Source organism: Hemibagrus wyckioides, linkage group LG07, assembly GCF_019097595.1.
Source record: "Hemibagrus wyckioides isolate EC202008001 linkage group LG07, SWU_Hwy_1.0, whole genome shotgun sequence".
Classification (NCBI taxonomy): domain Eukaryota; kingdom Metazoa; phylum Chordata; class Actinopteri; order Siluriformes; family Bagridae; genus Hemibagrus; species Hemibagrus wyckioides.
The window spans coordinates 24,258,256-24,279,745 of NC_080716.1; the positions used below are offsets into that span (position 1 = coordinate 24,258,256).

The following is a 21,490-nucleotide window of genomic DNA, read 5'->3' on the forward strand; positions in this document are numbered from 1 at the left end:
TGGAGTTTCATCCCCACCGTCAAACATGGAGGTGGAAACATTATGCTTTGGGGGTGTTTTTCTGCTAAGGGGACAGGACAACTGCACCGCATCAAAGGGACGATGGACGGAGCCATGTACCATCAAATCTTGAGTGAAAACCTCCTTCCCTCAGCCAGGGCATTGAAAATGGGTCGTGGATGCAAAGAGGAGTGGGCCCAAATTCCTTGAGATGTGAGATGTGTGCAAACCTGGTGTCTGACGTCTGTGATTGCCAACAAGGGTTTGCCACCAAGTACTAAGTCATGTTTTGCAAAGGGGTCAAATACTTACTTCACTCAATAAAATGCAAATCAATGTATAACTTTTTTGAAAGAGAGACAGACAGAGATAGAGACATAAAGCACTTTTAACAAAGCAGATTACAAAAGCAGGTTTGTTTTCAGCTCCATACTGAACTGAGGAGGCTGTGGCAAGGAAAAAACTCCCTGAAACCTCATGAGAACCTCATGAAAATCCTTCATCATCTCTCTTACAAGCCTACTCTACAAAGTCAAGCAGTACTGAGTGTGATTGTGATTTATTTATGATTATAGGATCAATCCTAGTATCTGTTTGCTTTATCCACTGAAGCAAGGGTGAGGAAAATGTTGGTGGGAATCCTTAAAAATAGGCATGCAGGAAACAGCCACAACAGCAGAAGTCTAAATAAACCTCCTCCATTGTGTCGATTTCAAGAAGCTCCGGATCCTCAGATCAGGAAGTGTTTGATTATTAGAAAAAAATCAGAATCACATCAAATTGGTTTGAAAAGTGAGAGGTTTTATTTCTTTTGAATGTTTTACATCAGATTGCCCCAAAACCACCACCACCAACACCCCCACCCTCACCCCAACCACATTAAACCAGCAGGAACACATTCTAAAGCTGCACATTGCAGATGAGCAGATGTCAGTTTTGTAGTGTGTCTGATAAACAGCCGTCCTGTAGCCGCGTCATCAGTGATTCACGGGAGACTTTGTGATACGCCTGCACTTTACAACATGGCTACACTGTCAGTCGTTGGTTTATAATGATTACAAGATTAAGATTAGATTTTTATGATTATGCAATCTAGGGAGTAGGGCTGCACAGTGATTCATAACCACAACTTCCAGATTAAATAGAACTTGACTGCAGTATATGTGAGCTCAGCTATTTAGTGAACACTAGAGGATTTCATTATAATTAGAGAGTAATTGTGTTGGAGTGAATTAAATCATTCAATCTAAAATGACTAGGAGTGTGTTATTCCGATTAACAGGAATATAGGTTAACAATGCAATGAGGCTGTTTTAGTATTGCGATTTCAATATTGAGGAAAACAATCATCTGATCCATTAGGATTCACGTTTGTGTTTTGATGATACTGATGCTGTAACATGATCACAATATGGTATTAGGGCAATAGCAGGCAGGCAGCCTTGTTGCAGTTAGCCTGTACTAACACAGATGAGAGAGAGAGAGAGAGAGAGAGAGAGAGAGAGTGTCAGAGGCAGAGAGAGAGAGAGAGAGTGTGTCAGACGCAGAGAGAGAGAGAGAGAGAGAGTGTCAGAGGCAGAGAGAGAGAGAGAGAGAGAGTGTCAGAGGCAGAGAGAGAGAGAGAGAGAGAGAGAGAGAGAGAGTGTCAGAGGCAGAGAGAGAGAGAGAGTGTGTCAGACGCAGAGAGAGAGAGAGAGAGAGAGAGAGAGTGTCAGAGGCAGAGAGAGAGAGAGAGAGAGAGAGAGAGAGAGAGAGAGTGTGTCAGAGAGAGAGAGAGAGAGAGAGAGGGAGACAGGCACAGAGAGAGGGAGAGAGAGGCAGAGGGAGTGTCAGAGGCAGAGAGAGAGAGAGAGAGAGAGAGAGGGAGAAAGTGTCAGAGGCACAGAGAGAGTGAGAGAGAGAGAGAGAGGGAGAGGGAGACAGAGGCACAGAGAGAGAGAGAGATCACTAATCAAAGGAAGTCATAAATCTCAGGCACAATTACACTGGAGGGTGATGGTGAGTGGGCGGGGTTAAAGCTTTTTGCAGCATCAACACACTCTTAAGTGCTACACTAGTTTCCTGATCTGCCCGATCGGCACGCCTACAGTTACAAACCTATCCACAATCCATGTGTGAAGCCATGAAACACAGTGAATGAAATGTTTCCACAGCTGACAGTCTGTTTGTATCACAGCACAAAGTTGTTTTTTTTTTTTCCATTCCGCTTCCTACATTCATTTTAAACAGCGTCACCTACCCAGAGTAAACATCCTCTCTACCTTCAGTACCTACACTCCTACATCATTCTGCACAAACAAAATCAGATGGATGTGTGTTTAAAGGAGCAGTTTGTACGTTAAATTTAGTGCCCTCTGCTGGCTATGAGGGGAACTGAACACAGATTTCATCAGCCTCTATTTTGTTCCCTTTTGTAGGTTTAATAAAACAAACAAAACAAATCCCAACTCTGAAAATCCCCGAAGCCTTTTACCATGGAGGAAAATTTACTGACACTGGAGACTTCTTTCATAAATGTCACACAAAACTACACCGGAGCCGACAATTACGAAGCCCTTCTTTATTAAACAGCGTTTATCACTAGCCTTAGATTATGTAGATTAGATCAGGTCTGCTATACAAGTCCCTGTGAATAAGCTGTTACTATAGCAACCATAACTTTTTTTTTGCACAAGTGCATCGATATAATCCTGTGATATGAAGTTAGAGATACAGTTAACAAACAGTTCAGATTGGAACACTGTAGTATGACACTATGTACACCATGCAAACCTTAGGAGGGGGCGGGGCCACGCTGTGCTTTGTCCCGCCCCTACACAATTTCAGGACTTGTATTATATCCTTTCATTCATCTATCTATTTTCTGTAGCGCTTATCCTACACAGGGTTAACCTATCCCAGGGGTGCCAACCTACTGCAGGTTACAATGATGCACGCACACACACACAAACACACACACACACACATATCTGTGGACAGGGAGAGGAAACCTTAAATGCAAGGGTCAGAGGCAAACCCTTGAGGTGCTAAGCCACCATATTCTTACATATCACATGTATCCTAGAATTTTTTCAACTAGTAGGGCAAAAAAAAACCCCATTTTTTACAAACTGCACCTTTAAAAAAAAATAAATAAAGCCATTCCCCTACTTACTGCAAAACCGTTCAGTTACATCCAGGACTCAGGTGACAGAGCAGGGAAAAATAACCCTACTGTGTGCCTGACAACCACAACACAACATCAGCCAACAGTGTAGCACTCCTCTGTACTGGCTCATAAATAATACATAAATAACTGAATGTTAAATGATCGTGAGCATGAAGATTTGTTCTAATCGGAGATCACTCAGTGTTCAGAGCATAGAAATTCACCTACAGACTAACAGACGAGCGACGAGAGGCGCCGGACTCTACTCTGAAGCACAAATACACACACGCACATGTATATACAAACTCTCTACTGTCATCCTGTACATTAAAACGGCAGCAAGAAATGAAAGGATAAACATCGGAATAATCGAGACTTGGGTCCAGTTTCAGTATCAGCGTAAAGAGCAGCTAGAGCGAGAGCTCTTCTGTTCACACACATGCAACAAAGCCCAGTGTTCACTTCTGTAGAGAGTAGGATTTGCTCTCCGGAGATTCACCTACTTCCTGCTATGTAAACAAAAACCATGAGGGGCATTTACAAAGAAGGAAACGACAATTTCAATAAGTTAATCCTGTATATACAGAAGAGGGGGGAGGAAAAAAAAAAGGCAAAAAGTGAGGCTATACCTCTACCACAACTGTCTGTTCATTTCAGAGCGGAGACGCTTTAAATAAATAAATAATAATAATAATAATAATAATAAAAAAAGGTAGTTTTCCATTCTAATAGATGACAAAATCGATCGATCGATCATTCATACCACTCTTGACCAGCTGTGCGGCCTCCATGAGCTCGAGTACGTAACATTCTCATGACAGATAATTAAAGTTAATGCTTGCAGTTACACATATTAAGGTTCCTTATATGGTGAGTAACTTTGTTGAAACCATGCCATGTCTCTGAGATTTGTCTCGAATGCAGAAACACATCCAGTGTAGAAAGCAGCATGCTGTATTGCATTAACAGTGTGTGGTGATGTTCAGGGAAACAGGCTGGCGTGTGGACTGAAAGACTCGAGCCAGTCCGCACTGCGTATTGAACTGTAACTCTATCCCTATCTACCTGCTGTGTGTTAATAGTCTGATCAGTGCAGTTTAACAAAGCAAAGCAGACACAGCTGTTTGGGAGCACACCAGCTGGCACGTTAAAGACTAATAAAAATGCTGGAACAAAAATATAAATAAATACGTATTCCGATTTGAATGCAACAGACTGTCTGCTTTGCTCCGTCCCTCTTTAATAACCCCAACCACACTCTCTAACCAATCAGGGAGCTTCGTCTTGAGAGGTCCACGTTGCTGGTGCTCAGTCCTCGACATTCTGATAGGCCAGTGTTTACATCCTTTACAAAAAAAAAGAGAGAGAGAGAATGTATGTTTGCAAAACATTGATAAATTGTGTGTGTGTGTGTGTGTGTGTGAGTGCACATGCTCACCTGCGAGGTCTCCTCTACACTCTTGTTGAGGAAGTTCAAAGAGCTTGCTCTTTTCATCCTAAATACATAATACAAATAAATAAATAAATAAATACCTAAGACAACCCTTTAAATCAAAATTGATAAACGAATCATGGCGAGTGGACGGTTAATCCCCGACTCATTCTTCCTCACCCCGGGTTGCGTGGTTCCTGTGGGCCGCTGCCCTGCAGTTTCTTCACCAGCATCTCGCTGCTACGTCTCAGAGCATCTCGGATCTTCCCGAAGGAGCCGCTGCGCCGCAGAGAGCCGCTCCCGTCCTGCAGAGGGCAGAAGGGCAAACTCAAGATTAATAACTCTCTCTGAAATCTCACCACGTGACTCTCAGGTGCACAATAAACCCTTAGTTAAGGTGTAAATAACCAAAGACATGGCTCTTTCCAGATTATATCATCTTGCTACATATTCTTACAGTGAAGATGAATAATACAACACAATGCCACTTGCTTTAATAATACCAATAACACAGGAAATGATCTGTGATCACAGTGTGCAATACATGGGTGAATCCTATGTAATGAATATGCAACTATACACTGACCAGGCATAACATTATGACCACGTGCCTAATATTGTGTTGGTCCAAAACAGCCCTGACCCGTCATTCACTGTGTATTCTGACACCTTTATAGCAGAACCAGCATTAACTTTTTCAGCAATCTGAGCAACAGTAGCTCAACTGTTGGATCGGATCACACGGGCCAGCCTTCGCTCCCCTCGTGCATCAATGAGCCTTGGCCCCCATGACCCTGTCGCCGGTTCACCACTGTTCCTTCCTTGGACCACTTTTGAGAGATACTGACCACTGCAGACCGGGAACACCCCACAAGAGCTGCAGTTTTGGAGATGCTCCGATCCAGTCATCTAACCCTTGTCAAACTCGCTCAAATCCTTACGCTTGTCCATTTTTCCTGCTTCTAACACATCAAAACAAAATGTTCACTTGCTGCCTAATTGATAAGGAGATGAGGAGTTAATCAGTGTTATTCACTTCACCTCTCACTGCTCATAATGTTATGCCTGATTGGTGTATGTAGCCTGTTTAGACTGCTCTACCGTTTTTAACCAATTTCTCTTTTCTTAGATGACATTTTAATGTTCGGAGAAACCGCCAGTGTTGTTTCGTTAAGCTGGGAGCAGAGACAGAATATAAAGATAACGCATGCGTGCACACCCCGCTCCACTCTGCCTCGTCTCCTTCAGATTCCCGAGGACCTCCGGAGCCATTCAGCCCCTCTCTGCTATGTCGCTTATCTCCAGCAGGGGTGCCGTCCTTCAGCAGCTCCACCACCTTACTCTGGTTCATCGCATCTATGCCCTACAATGTATATATTTTTTAGTATATTGCTACAATGCTTTGGTATATATATATATATATATATATATATATATATTAATAAAAGTAAATCCCGTACACAAGTACCTGTTTTCGGTTCTTTGTAGCACACTCCTCCAGAGTATCTGCAGCCTCCAGCTTACCCTGTCTGCGATACAGCGCCCCCAGGCTCCTCAGTGTGTTAGTGACTGTGGGACTGCAGGCAGCAGAGAGAAGACTCCTCAGCACACAGCTCATGTGTTAATAAACAGGAAAGAAAACTTCACGCAGGCTTGTGAATGATCTCTCACCTGTCCACCTTGCAGGCCTTGTACCAGCTGCCATACTCTCCATAAGGAGTGGAGTCCATCTTCTTGCCCTGTTACATAAAAAATAAAAATAATAATTTTAAATTAAAAAAAAATTAAAAAAAGAATATTCATCTAGCTGATGAGCAAAAATATTTTTGAATATTTTTTGATTGTTAATAACATTTCTACAATATTGTAGAAATAAAAATAAATAAAATAAAAAATTTTTGCTCATCAACTAGAAAAATATTCTTTATTTATTTATATATGTATGTATGTATGTATATGTTTCTTTATTTTATAATAAAATATTTGATATGTAAAAGGTTAAAAAAATGTTAAAAATCTCACAAATATTTAAGACATTTTTATATATATTATTTTATTTTTATATTATTATTTTACACAAAATCATCTAATTCCAGCAGGACAAATCACAACATTTTCTAGTGGCACCATTTATAATGATACCAGTACAGTACAATATATCAACTACATTTATTTGTATAATATCAGACACGGTGCTGATTCAATATAAAAAGGCATCACGCTGAAGCCTGAGGTTTGCATTGTGGCCTGAGCAGCGTGTTTCAGGTGTGCTTATGAGTGCTGGATATTCCCTTCACCTCACCTTACTCTCCTCTCTCTCTTCTGCATGCATCCATATGGGCTTGTTGTCATCTAGAGGAAAAACAAAACAATGGAGATGATGAATTATACATGTTATCTATCCTGTGATCCATCCAATAATGAGTTCTGTGTAGATTATTACAGTCTCTGTGATTAGTGTGTGTGTGTAAACAGAAAGCCTTTGTGTTGTAGCGTTACTGTAATAAGCTTGTCTGTGTAGCTGACTGTGTAAAATAAGGGTCAGATCATTGACTTCTAATTGGCTTTAAGGTTTCTCATGTGGCCGGCAGAAACTTTAAGCTCATTTGTGCGTTAAATTGCACAGGATTAGGTCCACAATCCCCCTGAGAAACAACTCCCCGCAGCTTTCTCCACACTGGCTGTAATGCAGCGGCTTATTGTGAGCGGAGAAAGGGAAAGCCACTCACTGTTCACCGAGCCGAACTGCTTCTCGTGAGCGCGGGTCAGGATCTCCTTGTAGAGCGCCTCGGCGTCCTTGAACTTGCCCTGTTTCAAGTAGCATGTGGCCTAACAAGGCAAAGAGCAGAGAAGGATTCCTTCACATTTTCCTATTCAACAAAATTGTGTACTGAACGCTGAAACAAGACTGTCCTGTTTAATATTGGACCTGCATTAAAAAATTGGCAAGGAAATATCCTGTGGTCTCACCAGGTTGTTTTTGGTCTTGGCCACATTGGGGTCGTCTGCCCCCAGCTTGCTCTCGTAGATTTCCAGTGCACGGCTGTAGTAGTACACCACCTCCTCGTACTTTCCCTGGTTCTGACACAGCAGCGCCAGGTTATTCAGCTGCTTAGCCACATCGGGGTGGAACTTCCCCAAAACCTGTCAACATTCACAAAAACAAAATAACAAGGGCACATCTGTTTAGACTTTCTAAATCATTTACTCTACAATGAAATGGCTGTCTTTTGGCTGAGGTGAGGGAAATATACACAGTGAATGGGATGCCAGTCCATTTCTGAGCACCATACTCATGGTGTGAGAAAACTGGGGAATTCAGATTCTTCCTCTTATCAGACTGCATAATAAAGTAGCTGTGGCTGGATACAAGTTTCTGGGAAGAACAATAAAGGTATGTCTCGATAGAGGGAGGAATATTTCATCTTTTCCAGCACTATCTGACCTGTGCTGCACATGTGCATATATCTAGATGCCTGTATTCACATCTTTGATATATTAGCTTGTGATATGAGATACAGAAATATATTTCTAGTTAAATACAGAGCTGAATACAATTCATGATTTGTATACCAAGAGAACTTTCTTTCTGGTTTCAGATAAAGGTCACTGTGGTGTAAATCTGATCACATTTTCTACATTCATATTTGACTGTGACCTGCCCTAAATAAAAAGGAGGAAGGAACTGATCTGATTGGTCATGCTGTGTGATGCCGTACCTTCTCCCTGATCTCCAGCGCCCTCTTGCACAGAGGTTCTGCTTCCTTGTATTTGCCCCTCTTGCCATACAGCACGGCCAGGTTGTTGAGGGTGGCGGCTACGGCGGGGTGATCCTTCCCAAGAGTCTTCTCACGGATTGCCAGAGCGTCGTTCAGGAGGTGAGCTGCCTCTTTGTACTTATTCTGATCCCTGCACAAAGTAAAGCCGATTATTCTTTCCTGATAAAGAATCGTGTTTTGACATGACATGCAACATTACCCACGCTGTCCTGACCTGTAGACGAGAGCCAGGATATTGAGCATGGTGGCAACGTCGGGGTGGTCGTGGCCCGAGGTCTTCTCCAAGTCCTCCAGAGCTTGTTTGCAGAGCGGCACGGCCACCTCGTACCTACCCTGAGAAGCGTACTGGATCACCAGGTTGTGCAGCGTCCTGAGCCGAGCTGGGATCTCGTATCCTCCCTGCTGTGCTGCAACCTCACCACTGCGCTGGGCTGAAACACAAAACACAAACAAATCGTTAACACGATTTATCTTTCATGTTTAATCAGCTCAGGTTTTTACTGTTTCACACCCTCCATCACCTGGCCCATGATCATCTTCATTGGGGAACAGATCGTCCAGATTGTCCTTTTCTTTATCTCCGGGTTTGTCCTCTGAGGGTGTGGCGTCATCGTCGAACTTGCGTATCTGGTTCATGAACTCGAGGTGTTTCTTCTCCTCCTCGAGCTGGGCCACATTCTGCTCGCTCTTCTGCAGCTTGTGCTGGGTGCTGGCCAGCTCGTCCCGCAGCCACTGGTTCTCCTGGCACAGACGACGCACCTGAGCCCGCAGCTTCTGCTTCTCTGACTCCACAGCGCTCAGGTGACCAGACAGTGCGATGATCACCTGCAGAGAACAAAAGCACTGACCTTCACCTGGTTATATTAAGAAACCCCATATAAAACAGTCCGTTAAGCATGTAGGAAAAAGCTAGCAGCTGCTGCATGGTGAAGTATTGAGCTGTTCATTCAAGAAGGAGCTCACACAAATCAAATTAAGACAATTGCTATCCAGTGTCCATGACTCTTTGTTCCTTCTCCCAATGTGGGTATCACTGACAGTCCGTTTGAGTCACGATGCACATAAAGAATTAGAGAGGTAGAAAGAGAGAGAGCGAGAGAGAGAGAGAGAGAGAGAGAGAGAGACAAAGAGACAGAGACACAAAATACATAAGCAAGCGAGAATGAAGGCTTTGGGAACAGATCAGAAGATTTAATTAATTTTGTAAATAAATTCTGATCTCTTCCCAAAGCCTGTATCCAAGCTTTCCAATACAAATGATAATATTTGCCATGCAAATAAAGCAAACCTTTAAAGTGAGGTGAATTAAAATTGAACTGAAAGAAAAAGAAAGTATAAGAGAGAGAGAGAGAGAAGGAGAGAGAGAGAGAGACAAAGAGATAGAGAGGGAGTGTCTGAAAGCTCAGTGGGTTTACCTGTGCCTCCCCCAGGCCCAGCTCAATAGCCTCCAGACTCTTGCGGAGCAGACCAGATTTCTCCTGTGCGGCGGGAGGTGGAGTGCAGTCCAGCAGGGAGTTGAGGAGCTGAGCGTGTTCGCCCCGCAGTGTCTCTAGCCCCTGCATCACCGCCTTCGTGTTCAACACAATCTCATCCTGACTCAGCCGCTCCAGAGCCTCCTCCCTTGGGTACACCATAGTGGACATCGCCCGAGAATGCTCCGCTCACAATCACAAACAGCTGCTGGAAGGACAACAGGAAGAGAGAGGACAAAGGTATAAATCTATACCTCCTAAACACACTGCAAAGAAGCTTTAAGCATTTTTCATATATCCTGAACATATCTTTTTTTTTTTTTTTTATGCTTAAATTAAATTTCATCCAGTGATGCTCGTATCAAATTTCCCCCTGCTGTGACAATTAGATTGTGTGTCCTCTGGGGAACATCCTTTCAAAATGAACATGACTCTGTAATAAACTCTAATGAAATTCTGAGCCTGTTCACATCAGGCGTTTTAAAGCATAAAGGATTGGAGGAAACCATGAATCCAGAAGACTGAATGTCAGGAATTGATTAAGGGATATGTTACATCATCATCATCATCAGTCTCCTCCCTGAGTGATGACAGCATTTCCGTGGCAACGTCCATGTGTAGTGGCCTCGGAAACACACTCAGCGGATCAGTGACCACTGACACCTCCATGTTGACGCCAGAGAGTCAGCTCTCAGCTCTGTGGCTGAGAAGAGCTACAATGCAACGCATGCAAGAATTCTAGCGGAGGCAAATGTGCAAACCACCACTGAGATCCTGAGTAAGCAGAATTTGCAAAGAAAATAAACAGTCCCCTTTAGAGCTGCGCTTCTCTCTTCAGCCGCTAGGTGTCTCCCTGCTGCCTCCATCCCCACACCCTGCAATGCAGCAAGATGCTGAACCGCAATCACACAATCGCACCTTTTTTTACACCTCACATCACACTCCTTACCTGGATTTAAAACTTCTATAACCTGATGTGACCCTCAGAGGGAGGAAAAGATGAGATGGGAATAGAGAGATAATGCATTATAGGATGAATGAAGGTGACCGTGGCGCATCAGGCCACAGAGTCAGAAACAAAACACAGTGCTTTCATTTATTCATCTGATATAATCACTGACACTGTCTGGAAATTATGAATATAGATATCATTAGCAAGATAAGATGCAACCCTAAGCATAAGAAATGTATCAGTCAAGCTATAGGTATATATATATTAGACTAGCTAATGTTTTTAGCCTTAAAGCTACACGATCACACAATATAAACACCGGTTTAAATCAGACCAGTACCAAGGTTTAGATGCTTCAAGCTAACAAACACTACAGCTAGTTAGCACCGATTTATTCCTATATTTACCTTCTCCGCTCCGGTAAGGGTGTTTCCGAGGATGGAGAGGCTAAGCTAACAGTTTTGAATATGTCGCAAAAATAAATCGGTTTCAGGTAAAAAAGCCAGCCCGTATTTAAATCCTGCTGGAGTGAAGAGCAGCAGCGCAGTCCTGCTGAAGCATCCTCCGGCTCTGGAACCGTTTATTATCCACTCACTAACACTACTTCAGCTCATAAAGAGCACACCTTTAACCCTGAGAACCTACAGCTTTCCTTCCATCCATCCTCAATGACGTTTTATAGTTATAATGATAATAATAATAATAATAAAACACGGTAGCGCAGACGCTTCTCGGCACTTCTAGTGAGACTGACAGACCCTGATAACTGAAAATGGCTGTTTGCTGCCAAGCGGCTCCCACAATCCAACGCGGCGTGGCGTCACCGAAAGCCCCCCCCAACACACACACACACACACACACACACTCAACACACACACACACACACACACTCAACACACACACTCAACACACACTTGATCAAGCCACCATCTGGTGACCGTTATTTCTGTCAACACACACAAAGCTAAATCTATTGTCTTTTTACTTTTTCCCCTTGACAAGTGATTATTATGAAAAATCAGAGTGTCCTAACATTTATTTATTTATTTATTAAAAAGGTTGTTTTTGTTTATTATTAGCACACTTGGTTCACACAATGACCAAAAGTTTTGGGACACCCCTCCATATCATTATATTCAGGTTGTTGTTTATCAGGGGTTAGTGCCAGTGAAAGGAATTCTTAATGCTTCATCATACCAAGACATTTTGGACAATTTCATGCCCCCGACTTTGTGGGAACAGTTTGGGGATGACCCCTTCCTGTTCCAACATGACTGCACACCAGTGCACAAAGCAAGGTCCATAAAGACATGGATGAGAGAGTTTGGTGTGGAGGAACTTGACTGGCCTGCACAGAGTCCTGACCTCAACCTGATAGAACACCTTTGGGATGAATTAGAGCGGAGACTGTGAGCCAGACCTTCTTGTCCACCATCAGTGTCTGACCTCACAAATGTGCTTCTAGAGGAATGGTCAAAAATTCCCATAAACATAAAGCCTTCCCAGAAGAGTTGAAGCTGTTATAGCTGCAAAGGGCGGGTCAACCCCATATTACATTCATGTGCATGTAAAGGCAGACATCCCGGTTTTAGTCTGGCTCACAGTCTCCACCCTAATTCATCCCATAGGTGTTCTATCAGGTTGAGGTCAGGACTCTGTGCAGGACAGTTAAGTTCCTCCACATCAAACTCACTCATCCATGTCTTTATGGACCTTGCTTTGTGCACTGGTGTACAGTCATGTTGGAACAGGGAGGGGTCATCCCCACACTGTTCCCACAAAGTTGGGAGCATGAAATTGTCCAAAACGTCTTGGTATGATGAAGCATTAAAATTTTCTTTCACTGGAACTAAGGGGCCAAGCCCAACCCCTGAATTCAATGATTGTGGAGAGGTGTCCCAAAACTTTTGGCAATATAATGTATATACACTATAAGTTTGTGGACACCTGAGAGTAACACCCATATGCTTGTTGTTGAACTTCCCATTCCAGTTTCACTGTTATAAATACTCTTCTGGAAAGGGTTACATACAGTTCAGAGCACGACCATTCAGTTCTGTTTGAGCCCTGTTTTGAGGTATTTGTTTTGTTTGAGCCATGTTTTGAGGTATTTGTTTTGTTTGAGCCCTGTTTTGAGGTACTTGTTTGTTTGAGCCCTGTTTTGAGGTACTTGTTTTGTTTGAGCCCTGTTTTGAGGTATTTGTTTTGTTTGAGCCCTGTTTTGAGGTACTTGTTTTGTTTGAGCCATGTTTTGAGGTATTTGTTTTGTTTGAGCCATGTTTTGAGGTATTTTTTTGTTTGAGCCCTGTTTTGAGGTACTTGTTTTGTTTGAGCCATGTTTTGAGGTATTTGTTTTGTTTGAGCCATGTTTTGAGGTATTTTTTTGTTTGAGCCCTGTTTTGAGGTACTTGTTTGTTTGAGCCCTGTTTTGAGGTACTTGTTTTGTTTGAGCCGTTTTTTGAGGTATTTGTTTTGTTTGAGCCCTGTTTTGAGGTACTTGTTTGTTTGAGCCCTGTTTTGAGGTACTTGTTTTGTTTGAGCCGTTTTTTGAGGTATTTGTTTTGTTTGAGCCCTGTTTTGAGGTACTTGTTTTGTTTGAGCCGTTTTTTGAGGTATTTGTTTTGTTTGAGCCCTGTTTTGAGGTACTTGTTTTGTTTGAGCCATGTTTTGAGGTATTTGTTTGAGCCCTGTTTTGAGGTATTTGTTTGTTTGAGCCCTGTTTTGAGGTACTTGTTTGTTTGAGCCCTGTTTTGAGGTACTTGTTTTGTTTGAGCCGTTTTTTGAGGTATTTGTTTTGTTTGAGCCCTGTTTTGAGGTATTTGTTTTGTTTGAGCCCTGTTTTGAGGTATTTGTTTTGTTTGAGCCCTGTTTTGAGGTACTTGTTTGTTTGAGCCCTGTTTTGAGGTACTTGTTTTGTTTGAGCCGTTTTTTGAGGTATTTGTTTTGTTTGAGCCCTGTTTTGAGGTACTTGTTTTGTTTGAGCCGTTTTTTGAGGTATTTGTTTTGTTTGAGCCCTGTTTTGAGGTACTTGTTTTGTTTGAGCCATGTTTTGAGGTATTTGTTTTGTTTGAGCCCTGTTTTGAGGTATTTGTTTTGTTTGAGCCCTGTTTTGAGGTACTTGTTTGTTTGAGCCCTGTTTTGAGGTACTTGTTTTGTTTGAGCCGTTTTTTGAGGTATTTGTTTTGTTTGAGCCCTGTTTTGAGGTACTTGTTTTGTTTGAGCCCTGTTTTGAGGTATTTGTTTTGTTTGAGCCATGTTTTGAGGTACTTGTTTTGTTTGAGCCATGTTTTGAGGTATTTGTTTGTTTGAGCCCTGTTTTGAGGTATTTGTTTGTTTGAGCCCTGTTTTGAGGTATTTGTTTTGTTTGAGCCCTGTTTTGAGGTATTTGTTTTGTTTGAGCCGTTTTTTGAGGTATTTGTTTTGTTTGAGCCATGTTTTGAGGTATTTGTTTTGTTTGAGCCATGTTTTGAGGTATTTGTTTTGTTTGAGCTCTGTTTTGAGGTACTTGTTTTGTTTGAGCCATTTTTTGAGGTATTTGTTTTGTTTGAGCCCTGTTTTGAGGTACTTGTTTGTTTGAGCCCTGTTTTGAGGTACTTGTTTTGTTTGAGCCGTTTTTTGAGGTATTTGTTTTGAGGTACTTGTTTGTTTGAGCCCTGTTTTGATGTATTTGTTTTGTTTGAGCCATGTTTTGAGGTATTTGTTTTGTTTGAGCCCTGTTTTGAGGTATTTGTTTTGTTTGAGCCCTGTTTTGAGGTATCTGTTTTGTTTGAGCCCTGTTTTGAGGTATCTGTTTTGTTTGAGCCCTGTTTTGAGGTATCTGTTTTGTTTGAGCCCTGTTTTGAGGTATCTGTTTTGTTCGAGCCCTGTTTTGAGGTATCTGTTTTGTTCGAGCCCTGTTTTGAGGTATCTGTTTTGTTCGAGCCCTGTTTTGAGGTATCTGTTTTGTTCGAGCCCTGTTTTGAGGTATCTGTTTTGTTCGAGCCCTGTTTTGAGGTATCTGTTTTGTTCGAGCCCTGTTTTGAGGTATCTGTTTTGTTCGAGCCCTGTTTTGAGGTATCTGTTTTGTTCGAGCCCTGTTTTGAGGTATCTGTTTTGTTCGAGCCCTGTTTTGAGGTATCTGTTTTGTTCGAGCCCTGTTTTGAGGTATCTGTTTTGTTCGAGCCCTGTTTTGAGGTATCTGTTTTGTTCGAGCCCTGTTTTGAGGTATCTGTTTTGTTCGAGCCCTGTTTTGAGGTATCTGTTTTGTTCGAGCCCTGTTTTGAGGTATTTGTTTTGTTCGAGCCCACAATATCCGTAAAACAGACCCCAGTTCCTCCATTAAGTAAGGAATAAGTACCACCGGGGCCATTCTGTAATTGTAAAATAATCAGTGGAGTGGTGTGATACTGCCTGATGCCAAGCTGAGTTACTTTTACTACGTAAAGTTTATTTTTAAGATTATTTTATTTTAGTATTTAGAATTATTTTTTAAGATTCTATTCTAATAACAGCAAACCTGCTTTATTCCTCTTTTTCGACAGTAACTTCCCAAAACTAACAATTTATTAACTTAAAGAAGAAAATGTTTCACTTATTAGAACATATGTAGAATTGGGTAAGAGCTTCGAGACATTGGAGTTTGGCAGCTGAAATTCAGAAACATTTAGAAAAATTTGGTCTAGAAGGAGATTATACACTTTCTCTCTCTCTCATACACAGACACACAAAAAAAAAAACCTGAAAGCAGAGTACAAATAAGGTGTGTTTATTTAAAAAAATGAACACTTTCAATTTTATCCCACACATTACCCCATCAACAACTGAAATCATGAAAAGGCAGTACTACAAAAACATGTTGAATAAAAAAAATAACAATAAAAGAACTCAGGTTCATATTACAAGCACTTTTTAATAATATGTACAAGCACTGTTGATATTGTATAGGCAAGTGGCTGAGGATTGCTAAAACAAACTAAGACGTGCAAAAAAATAAAAAAATACTCTTTATCCACAAGCTCGGCTTCTACAGCGAAGTGCTAATCTATTGCCTCACTGTGCCTCGGGGTTTAGTGCAAGCCAAAGACCAGATACACACCAATGCTTGTGGAGATCAAGAATAATATTCTCTCAACATCAGGCTGAGACACCCAGGGCCTTATTTACTGAAGCAGTTTTCATGATCAGTGACTGAGATACGCCGCTGTCACTTTTTCTTCTAATCACTTTAGTAAAAATCAGGCAAGTGGAAAAAACAAAAAAACCACAATAAACTTTCCTTGCAAATATACTGTTCATGTGATACAGACAATAAAACTTTCACGTCAACACCAAACACCGATACGATGACTGGATCAGGGTCTGATGCAGCCAGGCATCATAACAGACTGAACAACACAGAGAGAGAGAGAGAGAGAGAGAGAGAGAGCACATACATGGTCCACAATCAGAGCACAAAACCTCGACCGAGAGACGATAACAACATGATGGAGCAGTGAAGCTGAGTGAAATGCATCTCTTCAAATGCTGCTGCACTTCTTTACAGGTAACATCAGGTAAAAGTGATCATACTTCACAATTACATCAAAAAACACGAATAGAAAATGTAACAGCTGAGACTATTTTTGTTTTCTTTTCTTTTTTTTGCAAGCAGCAGCATTTCACATTCTTGGTGTTCCCATTGCGCTTAACAGCATCAAATATCCCATTGCAATATATATTAAATTTACAAAATTAAAAGGGATGTGTGCCTCTTATTAAAGATCCTCACCGTTAAAGGATGTTGCAGGAAGAATCTCGGCGTACGATATGTGAAACGATCGGCGTGAAGTACAAATCACGTTCCATACAAAAACACACTCTGGTGCACCACCTGGGATGTTTCATTACAAGCCAAATTGAGCCTGAAGGGATGACAGCAGGCAGAAAGACAGAATTACTAGCGATCTGATCTGATTCATGAGCCACAGCTGCGTCATGACCCAAAAAGTCATTTACATGCGGCGTATTTTGGATATTTATTTTAGATAGATATGGCGCGTAATCATCAGGTACATTACTAGTGTTGTGTAATGAATCCTTGGTGACTCGATATCAAGGTTCTATCAACCAACTTTATTTACAGCATCAGCCGTCATTAAAGGTGCAATCAGGGATTTTTTTTTTTTAATTTGGGAGCATCTTTTGTAACATCTGGTGGAAATTCTCCTCATAGTTTAGCTGCTTAAAATAAAATTGTCTGCTTAGAAGAGATGCTCCAGTGTCTCTCGGCATGCCAGCCCAGGCTTTCTTTTAAAGCAGGAGTGTCCAAGCTTGAGGTATTTGAAAGATCATTAAAAATAAAAAAAAATTACACAACTATGTTTTAAATAAATTTTTGTTCCCTGAAGCTGATTATTTTCTAATAACTGCACACCTTGTTGTGCTTTACTCCTCTTTAGTTACCAACATTTTTAGGGTTTATCACGGTTCTATGTTCTAATCTGTTTATTAATAGGTTCAGCTTTGGAGGATCCCTGTGAATGACTTGCTTTAAAAGCCTAAACACAATCGAAAGCTTAAAAAAAAAAAATACTATGGTATAAGATAAACTACACTGACATTTACGACACCCTTATCCAGCGGGACATATATTTTATTTCATTATTTTATACAAATAAAAAGTTAAACAGCCAGCAGCAACAGCCTGGGGATTTGAACCTACAACCTTCTGATTACTAGTCCAACACCTTAACCACTACGCTACCATAAACCCAGCTCATGCTATAAATAATGTCAGTTACAGGAACCTTAATATAAAGCAGGTCTTGACTATTCCAAATAAAAAGAAAGGCTAGAAAACACTATTGCTTAACATCCATCCAGAAAATACTGAGCCGAATAAACTATAACACACTTTTCTGTAGTAATACTTTTACAACACCTCGGTTTGACTCGGGATCAGACCGTAGACGTAAAGAGACAGAAAAGTCCTTTATAAAGCAACTGTACATATCATTTTTCACGCCATCTTTTATGCTACTAGCATAGCACAAAAGCCGTGTTTCATAGTTTGAGAATTTTTTTGCATTTAAAATTCGCCTCCGAATTCCTCCGGCGTCTGCGGCAGGTCTCGCATACTGTTCAAAAATTTACACCACGAATCTGCTCACCACCACACATACATATACACACACACACAAGACTCACCACTCAGAACATTTCACACACTACAACTTTGATCACTAACACCGACATGCACACCTCACACACGTCCTAGACGAAGTAGACCATCATGCTTTTAGCAGAAGCTGCATGTTACGCTAAGCGTGTAGCAGCTCAGCAGGTAAAGGGAGACTGGAGCTCCATGATTTCAGACCGAAAGTCAGCGTCGGTTCTTTGCTCTTTTTACGTGTAACACTGAAAACGCCGGCTCTAAGATGTGGATCTGCTCTGAACCAGACACCAGTCGTGTCACCGTGTGATTCTTGATCATGACAAATCAGGACAGAGAACCCGGTGGAGCTTAACGTAAACGAGTGCTCAATTCCTTAGAAGGGAAACGAAAGAAAAGGTAGAAATCTGTGTGTAGGAGCAAAAGATGATTGGAAGATGATTGATTTCAAACACTGGGAAAAATTAAACTATATTGAATCTGATAATCCAATAAACTACGATTATTAAACATATTTCTAGACATATTTTTGAAGCTTGAAAGTGTTCTATTAGCAGACTGTTTTGCTCATTTTTTAGCAGTGATTTCTAGAAAGAGGCTAAATGATCTGCCAGTGGAACAAGACATAGGTTTATTTTACTCAGATTTGGACAACAAAATGTTTATTATTATTATTTCATAGTTTTATGGATTTTTCTGTCTGTCAGCTGTGCGACTGATTGCTTGCTCAAATAAAACTCTTGTCCTGTATGTTTTTGTATAATCCGGCTTCCTATCAGTGGCTTTCAGGTGAGTGTCTGTTGTCACACCAGAAAAGAATTACTCTATAGAGTAAGTATAGAGTAACAGCTGACAGACAGAACATGATTTTCGTCTGCAAAAGCAAAATAAGGCCAAAAAGTGGTACAGTGTAAAGCGTATAACGCTGCGTAGTGTAGCTTGTACCCAGTGCATCATCACAACACAATCAGCCTCTCAGGATTACATACATCCAGCATCCTGAGACCAAGAGCAAGCTGTATTTAATATTTAAAGGTGCATTAGGTAAGATTAATAAAAAATAGACTTAACGATTAAATGGACAAAGCTGAACGGAATTAGAATTGCACGGAATGGGATTGTTTTTGAGCCCGCCCCCATTTCGACCCATGTACACAAAGCCCCGCCTCCAAACACTATCTAGAGTTACACCTCCATAAACTTCTCCGTATAATGATTTAAGAGGATGTGAAGGGGGTGTGTCTATAAAACGACTGACAATAATATACATATATAGAGGTTTTTTAAAATTCCAGTTTGAAAGGCAAGTTTCCCACATCGGTTGGACTTGATATGAACAGTCTTGACTGATGCACCTTTAAATAATAACACACTTAAATCAGCTCTCAAGCTCAAATATTTTGCCTGGATGAATGCAGAGCAGGCTTCAGGATTTTCAGCGGAGATTTAAAGCGAGAGGAGGCATTTCATCAACATGTCATGTGATCACTCATTCACTTCTAGCGCCGGCTTAATGCTCCGTAAAATCTTCCCACTTCCAAACTGTGAACGTTCATGATGAAGAATCACACTGGTGTGTTTGTGTGTGTGTGAGATAGAGAGAGAAAATATCCCTTTAAATGAATCATTTACACTGACAGGGACTGCTTGCTCACTGCCAATGATCCTGTTCATTCACGGTTTGCGTTAAAGGGGTTCGATGAACCTCAGACTTTGTGCTTCACAAGTAAATGTGTGTGATACGCGTGAGCGTTAATGAAAGTGCATAGCTTTCAACGACCATCAGGGGATCCAGCCCAGCAAAAAAATGTGGCACGTTCTGCAGAGGACGCTCGGGAGAGCGGCGCCGGCTGACGGACAGTTTCGAGCGAGCTGGACATCAGCCTTAAATCCGAAATGAGGTGTGTGACGTGACGTGATGTGAGCGCAGTTTCCCCTCAGAATGTAGCGTTTGCAGGAGATAAATGACGTGCTGGTCGTTGCCGTAGCAACCACACTGACTTTCTGTGACTTTTTTTTTTTTTTTTTTTTTTTTTACATTCGGTCAGGTTTACATTCGGATTGGCCAGTGTGATCTTTGGAGAAATGGCTCATAAAGGAAATAATAATAATAATAATAATAATAATAATAATAAAACCCTTAATTGAGCTACATGTTCTAAAAAGGCCACTTTTCAGTAATTACTCATAACTGAAAGCTAAGACGCAAAAGCCTACTTTATGTACAAAATAAGTGAAAACTCACAGAGTCCATGAACACAGCAACCACTTCACTGCTAATCCTAAGCTTCTAACTGAACTGATGTGGAAAAAGGCATAGCTTCCAGTGGCTAACTGCAGCTGCACGCGTCGCGCAGCTCAACACATGCACAAGTACAGAATAAGTTGCATAATAACACTAACGTTTCTAGTGGATTGCGGGTGTCGTAGTTTAAAACATGCAGATCAGAGCTCAACACCGTTTGCTGGTTCAGTTAAATCTCTGATCACGGGGTCGTTAGGTCAAGTGAGGGGGTCATTATTTTTTGGATTTGTCTGGTTTCATCATGCTCTGTAACAAGTATATGATTATTGGTAGACTGAAGGCGTCTACCGTTTTTGTGCTCGTCCCACACTACTGGTGCATGAGGACTTTTCTTTCTGGAAATAAAAGTGACTAGCGCTGTATAAAGTCCATCTGAGCCACTCCCACACGTCCGTCCCACACGCGAGCCCACACACCTCCTGTCTGAAAGGATATGAACATTTAGGCAGGTTCCCTCTTACAGCCCTGCTACAGCTGTGTGCAATGGGGTGACTGCTGCAGTGGGGGGTGAAGGGGCGGAGCTTAGAGGATGAGTGGGCGGTTCTTAGGAGGGCGGTTTGCTGTAACCGAACAGTCCCACTGGGAAGTACTTCACGTGCGTCGGCCACTGTGCCGCCAGCTGGAAGAACTTCACGTCGTTCCATTCAACACCGTCAATGGACACTGAGGAGAGGGGGGGGGGAGAAAGATTAATGTGAGAAGATAAAAGAAAAAGAAATTAAGACAAAAACAGACTGACAAAAGAAAGAGTGAGAGCGAGAGAAGGAAAAAAAAAGAAAGAAAAAGAAAATACAAAAAAAACTAGAAAATAAAGAAAAATTGAGAAAGAAAGAAAGAAAGAAAGAAAGAAAGAAAGAAAGAAAGAAAGAAAGAAAGAAAAAGAAAATACAAAAAAGACACTAGGAAATAAATAAAGAAAATGAAAAAGAAAAAAGAGAAAAGAGAAAGAAAAAAAGAATTCAAATAGGACAATAGGAAATAAAGAAAGAAAGAAAGAAAGAAAAAGAAAATCCCCCCCAAAAAACTAAAAAATAAAGAAAAAGAAAGAAAACAAAAAGGAGAAAAAAAATGAGAGGAAATAAAAAGAGAAAAGAAGGAAAGATAAAGAAAGGATAAAGCAACAAAAAGAGTAGTGAAGTAAAAAAAAGAGTGAAGATGGAAGTGTCTGTTTTTCAGGGGAAAATGTGAGAGGAGAAAAACGCTGTGTTTCTTCTGGAATCTTCTCTCTGTGTGGTTTATCAGCTGTGAATCTGCAGCATTTGCTCACACAGAG

The 21,490-nt window shown here is 41.3% G+C and overlaps 2 protein-coding genes across 4 annotated transcripts in view; both read right to left on the reverse strand.

Moving 5' to 3' along the window:
* Positions 1 to 1,754: 1,754 nt before the first annotated feature.
* On the reverse strand, positions 1,755 to 11,570 carry LOC131355746 (kinesin light chain 2-like). Of its 2 annotated transcripts, none has more exons than XM_058394203.1 (14): positions 11,191 to 11,570; positions 9,775 to 10,036; positions 8,881 to 9,184; positions 8,574 to 8,790; positions 8,300 to 8,489; positions 7,551 to 7,724; positions 7,310 to 7,409; positions 6,883 to 6,932; positions 6,252 to 6,319; positions 6,049 to 6,157; positions 5,800 to 5,943; positions 4,761 to 4,885; positions 4,587 to 4,644; positions 1,755 to 4,493 (listed from the first exon to the last, which is right to left on the reverse strand). In XM_058394203.1, exons 2-14 carry the CDS (start codon positions 10,000 to 10,002, stop codon positions 4,410 to 4,412), a joined length of 1,851 nt encoding a protein of 616 aa, XP_058250186.1. In that variant the 5' UTR covers positions 10,003 to 10,036; positions 11,191 to 11,570; the 3' UTR covers positions 1,755 to 4,409. The 2 variants fall into 2 exon arrangements, with proteins under 2 accessions (XP_058250186.1, XP_058250184.1); XM_058394201.1 differs by having other exon boundaries at positions 1,756 to 4,493; positions 9,775 to 10,039.
* Positions 11,571 to 15,511: 3,941 nt separating this feature from the next.
* The window catches only part of LOC131355786 (phosphofurin acidic cluster sorting protein 1-like), a 59,532-nt gene continuing 53,553 nt past the window's right edge, over positions 15,512 to 21,490 (reverse strand). For both annotated transcript variants that reach the window (XM_058394268.1, XM_058394267.1), the window contains exon 24: positions 15,512 to 20,880. In XM_058394268.1, the coding sequence (XP_058250251.1) occupies positions 20,762 to 20,880 (119 nt within the window). In that variant the 3' untranslated portion in view covers positions 15,512 to 20,761. The remainder of the gene's footprint in view (positions 20,881 to 21,490) is intronic.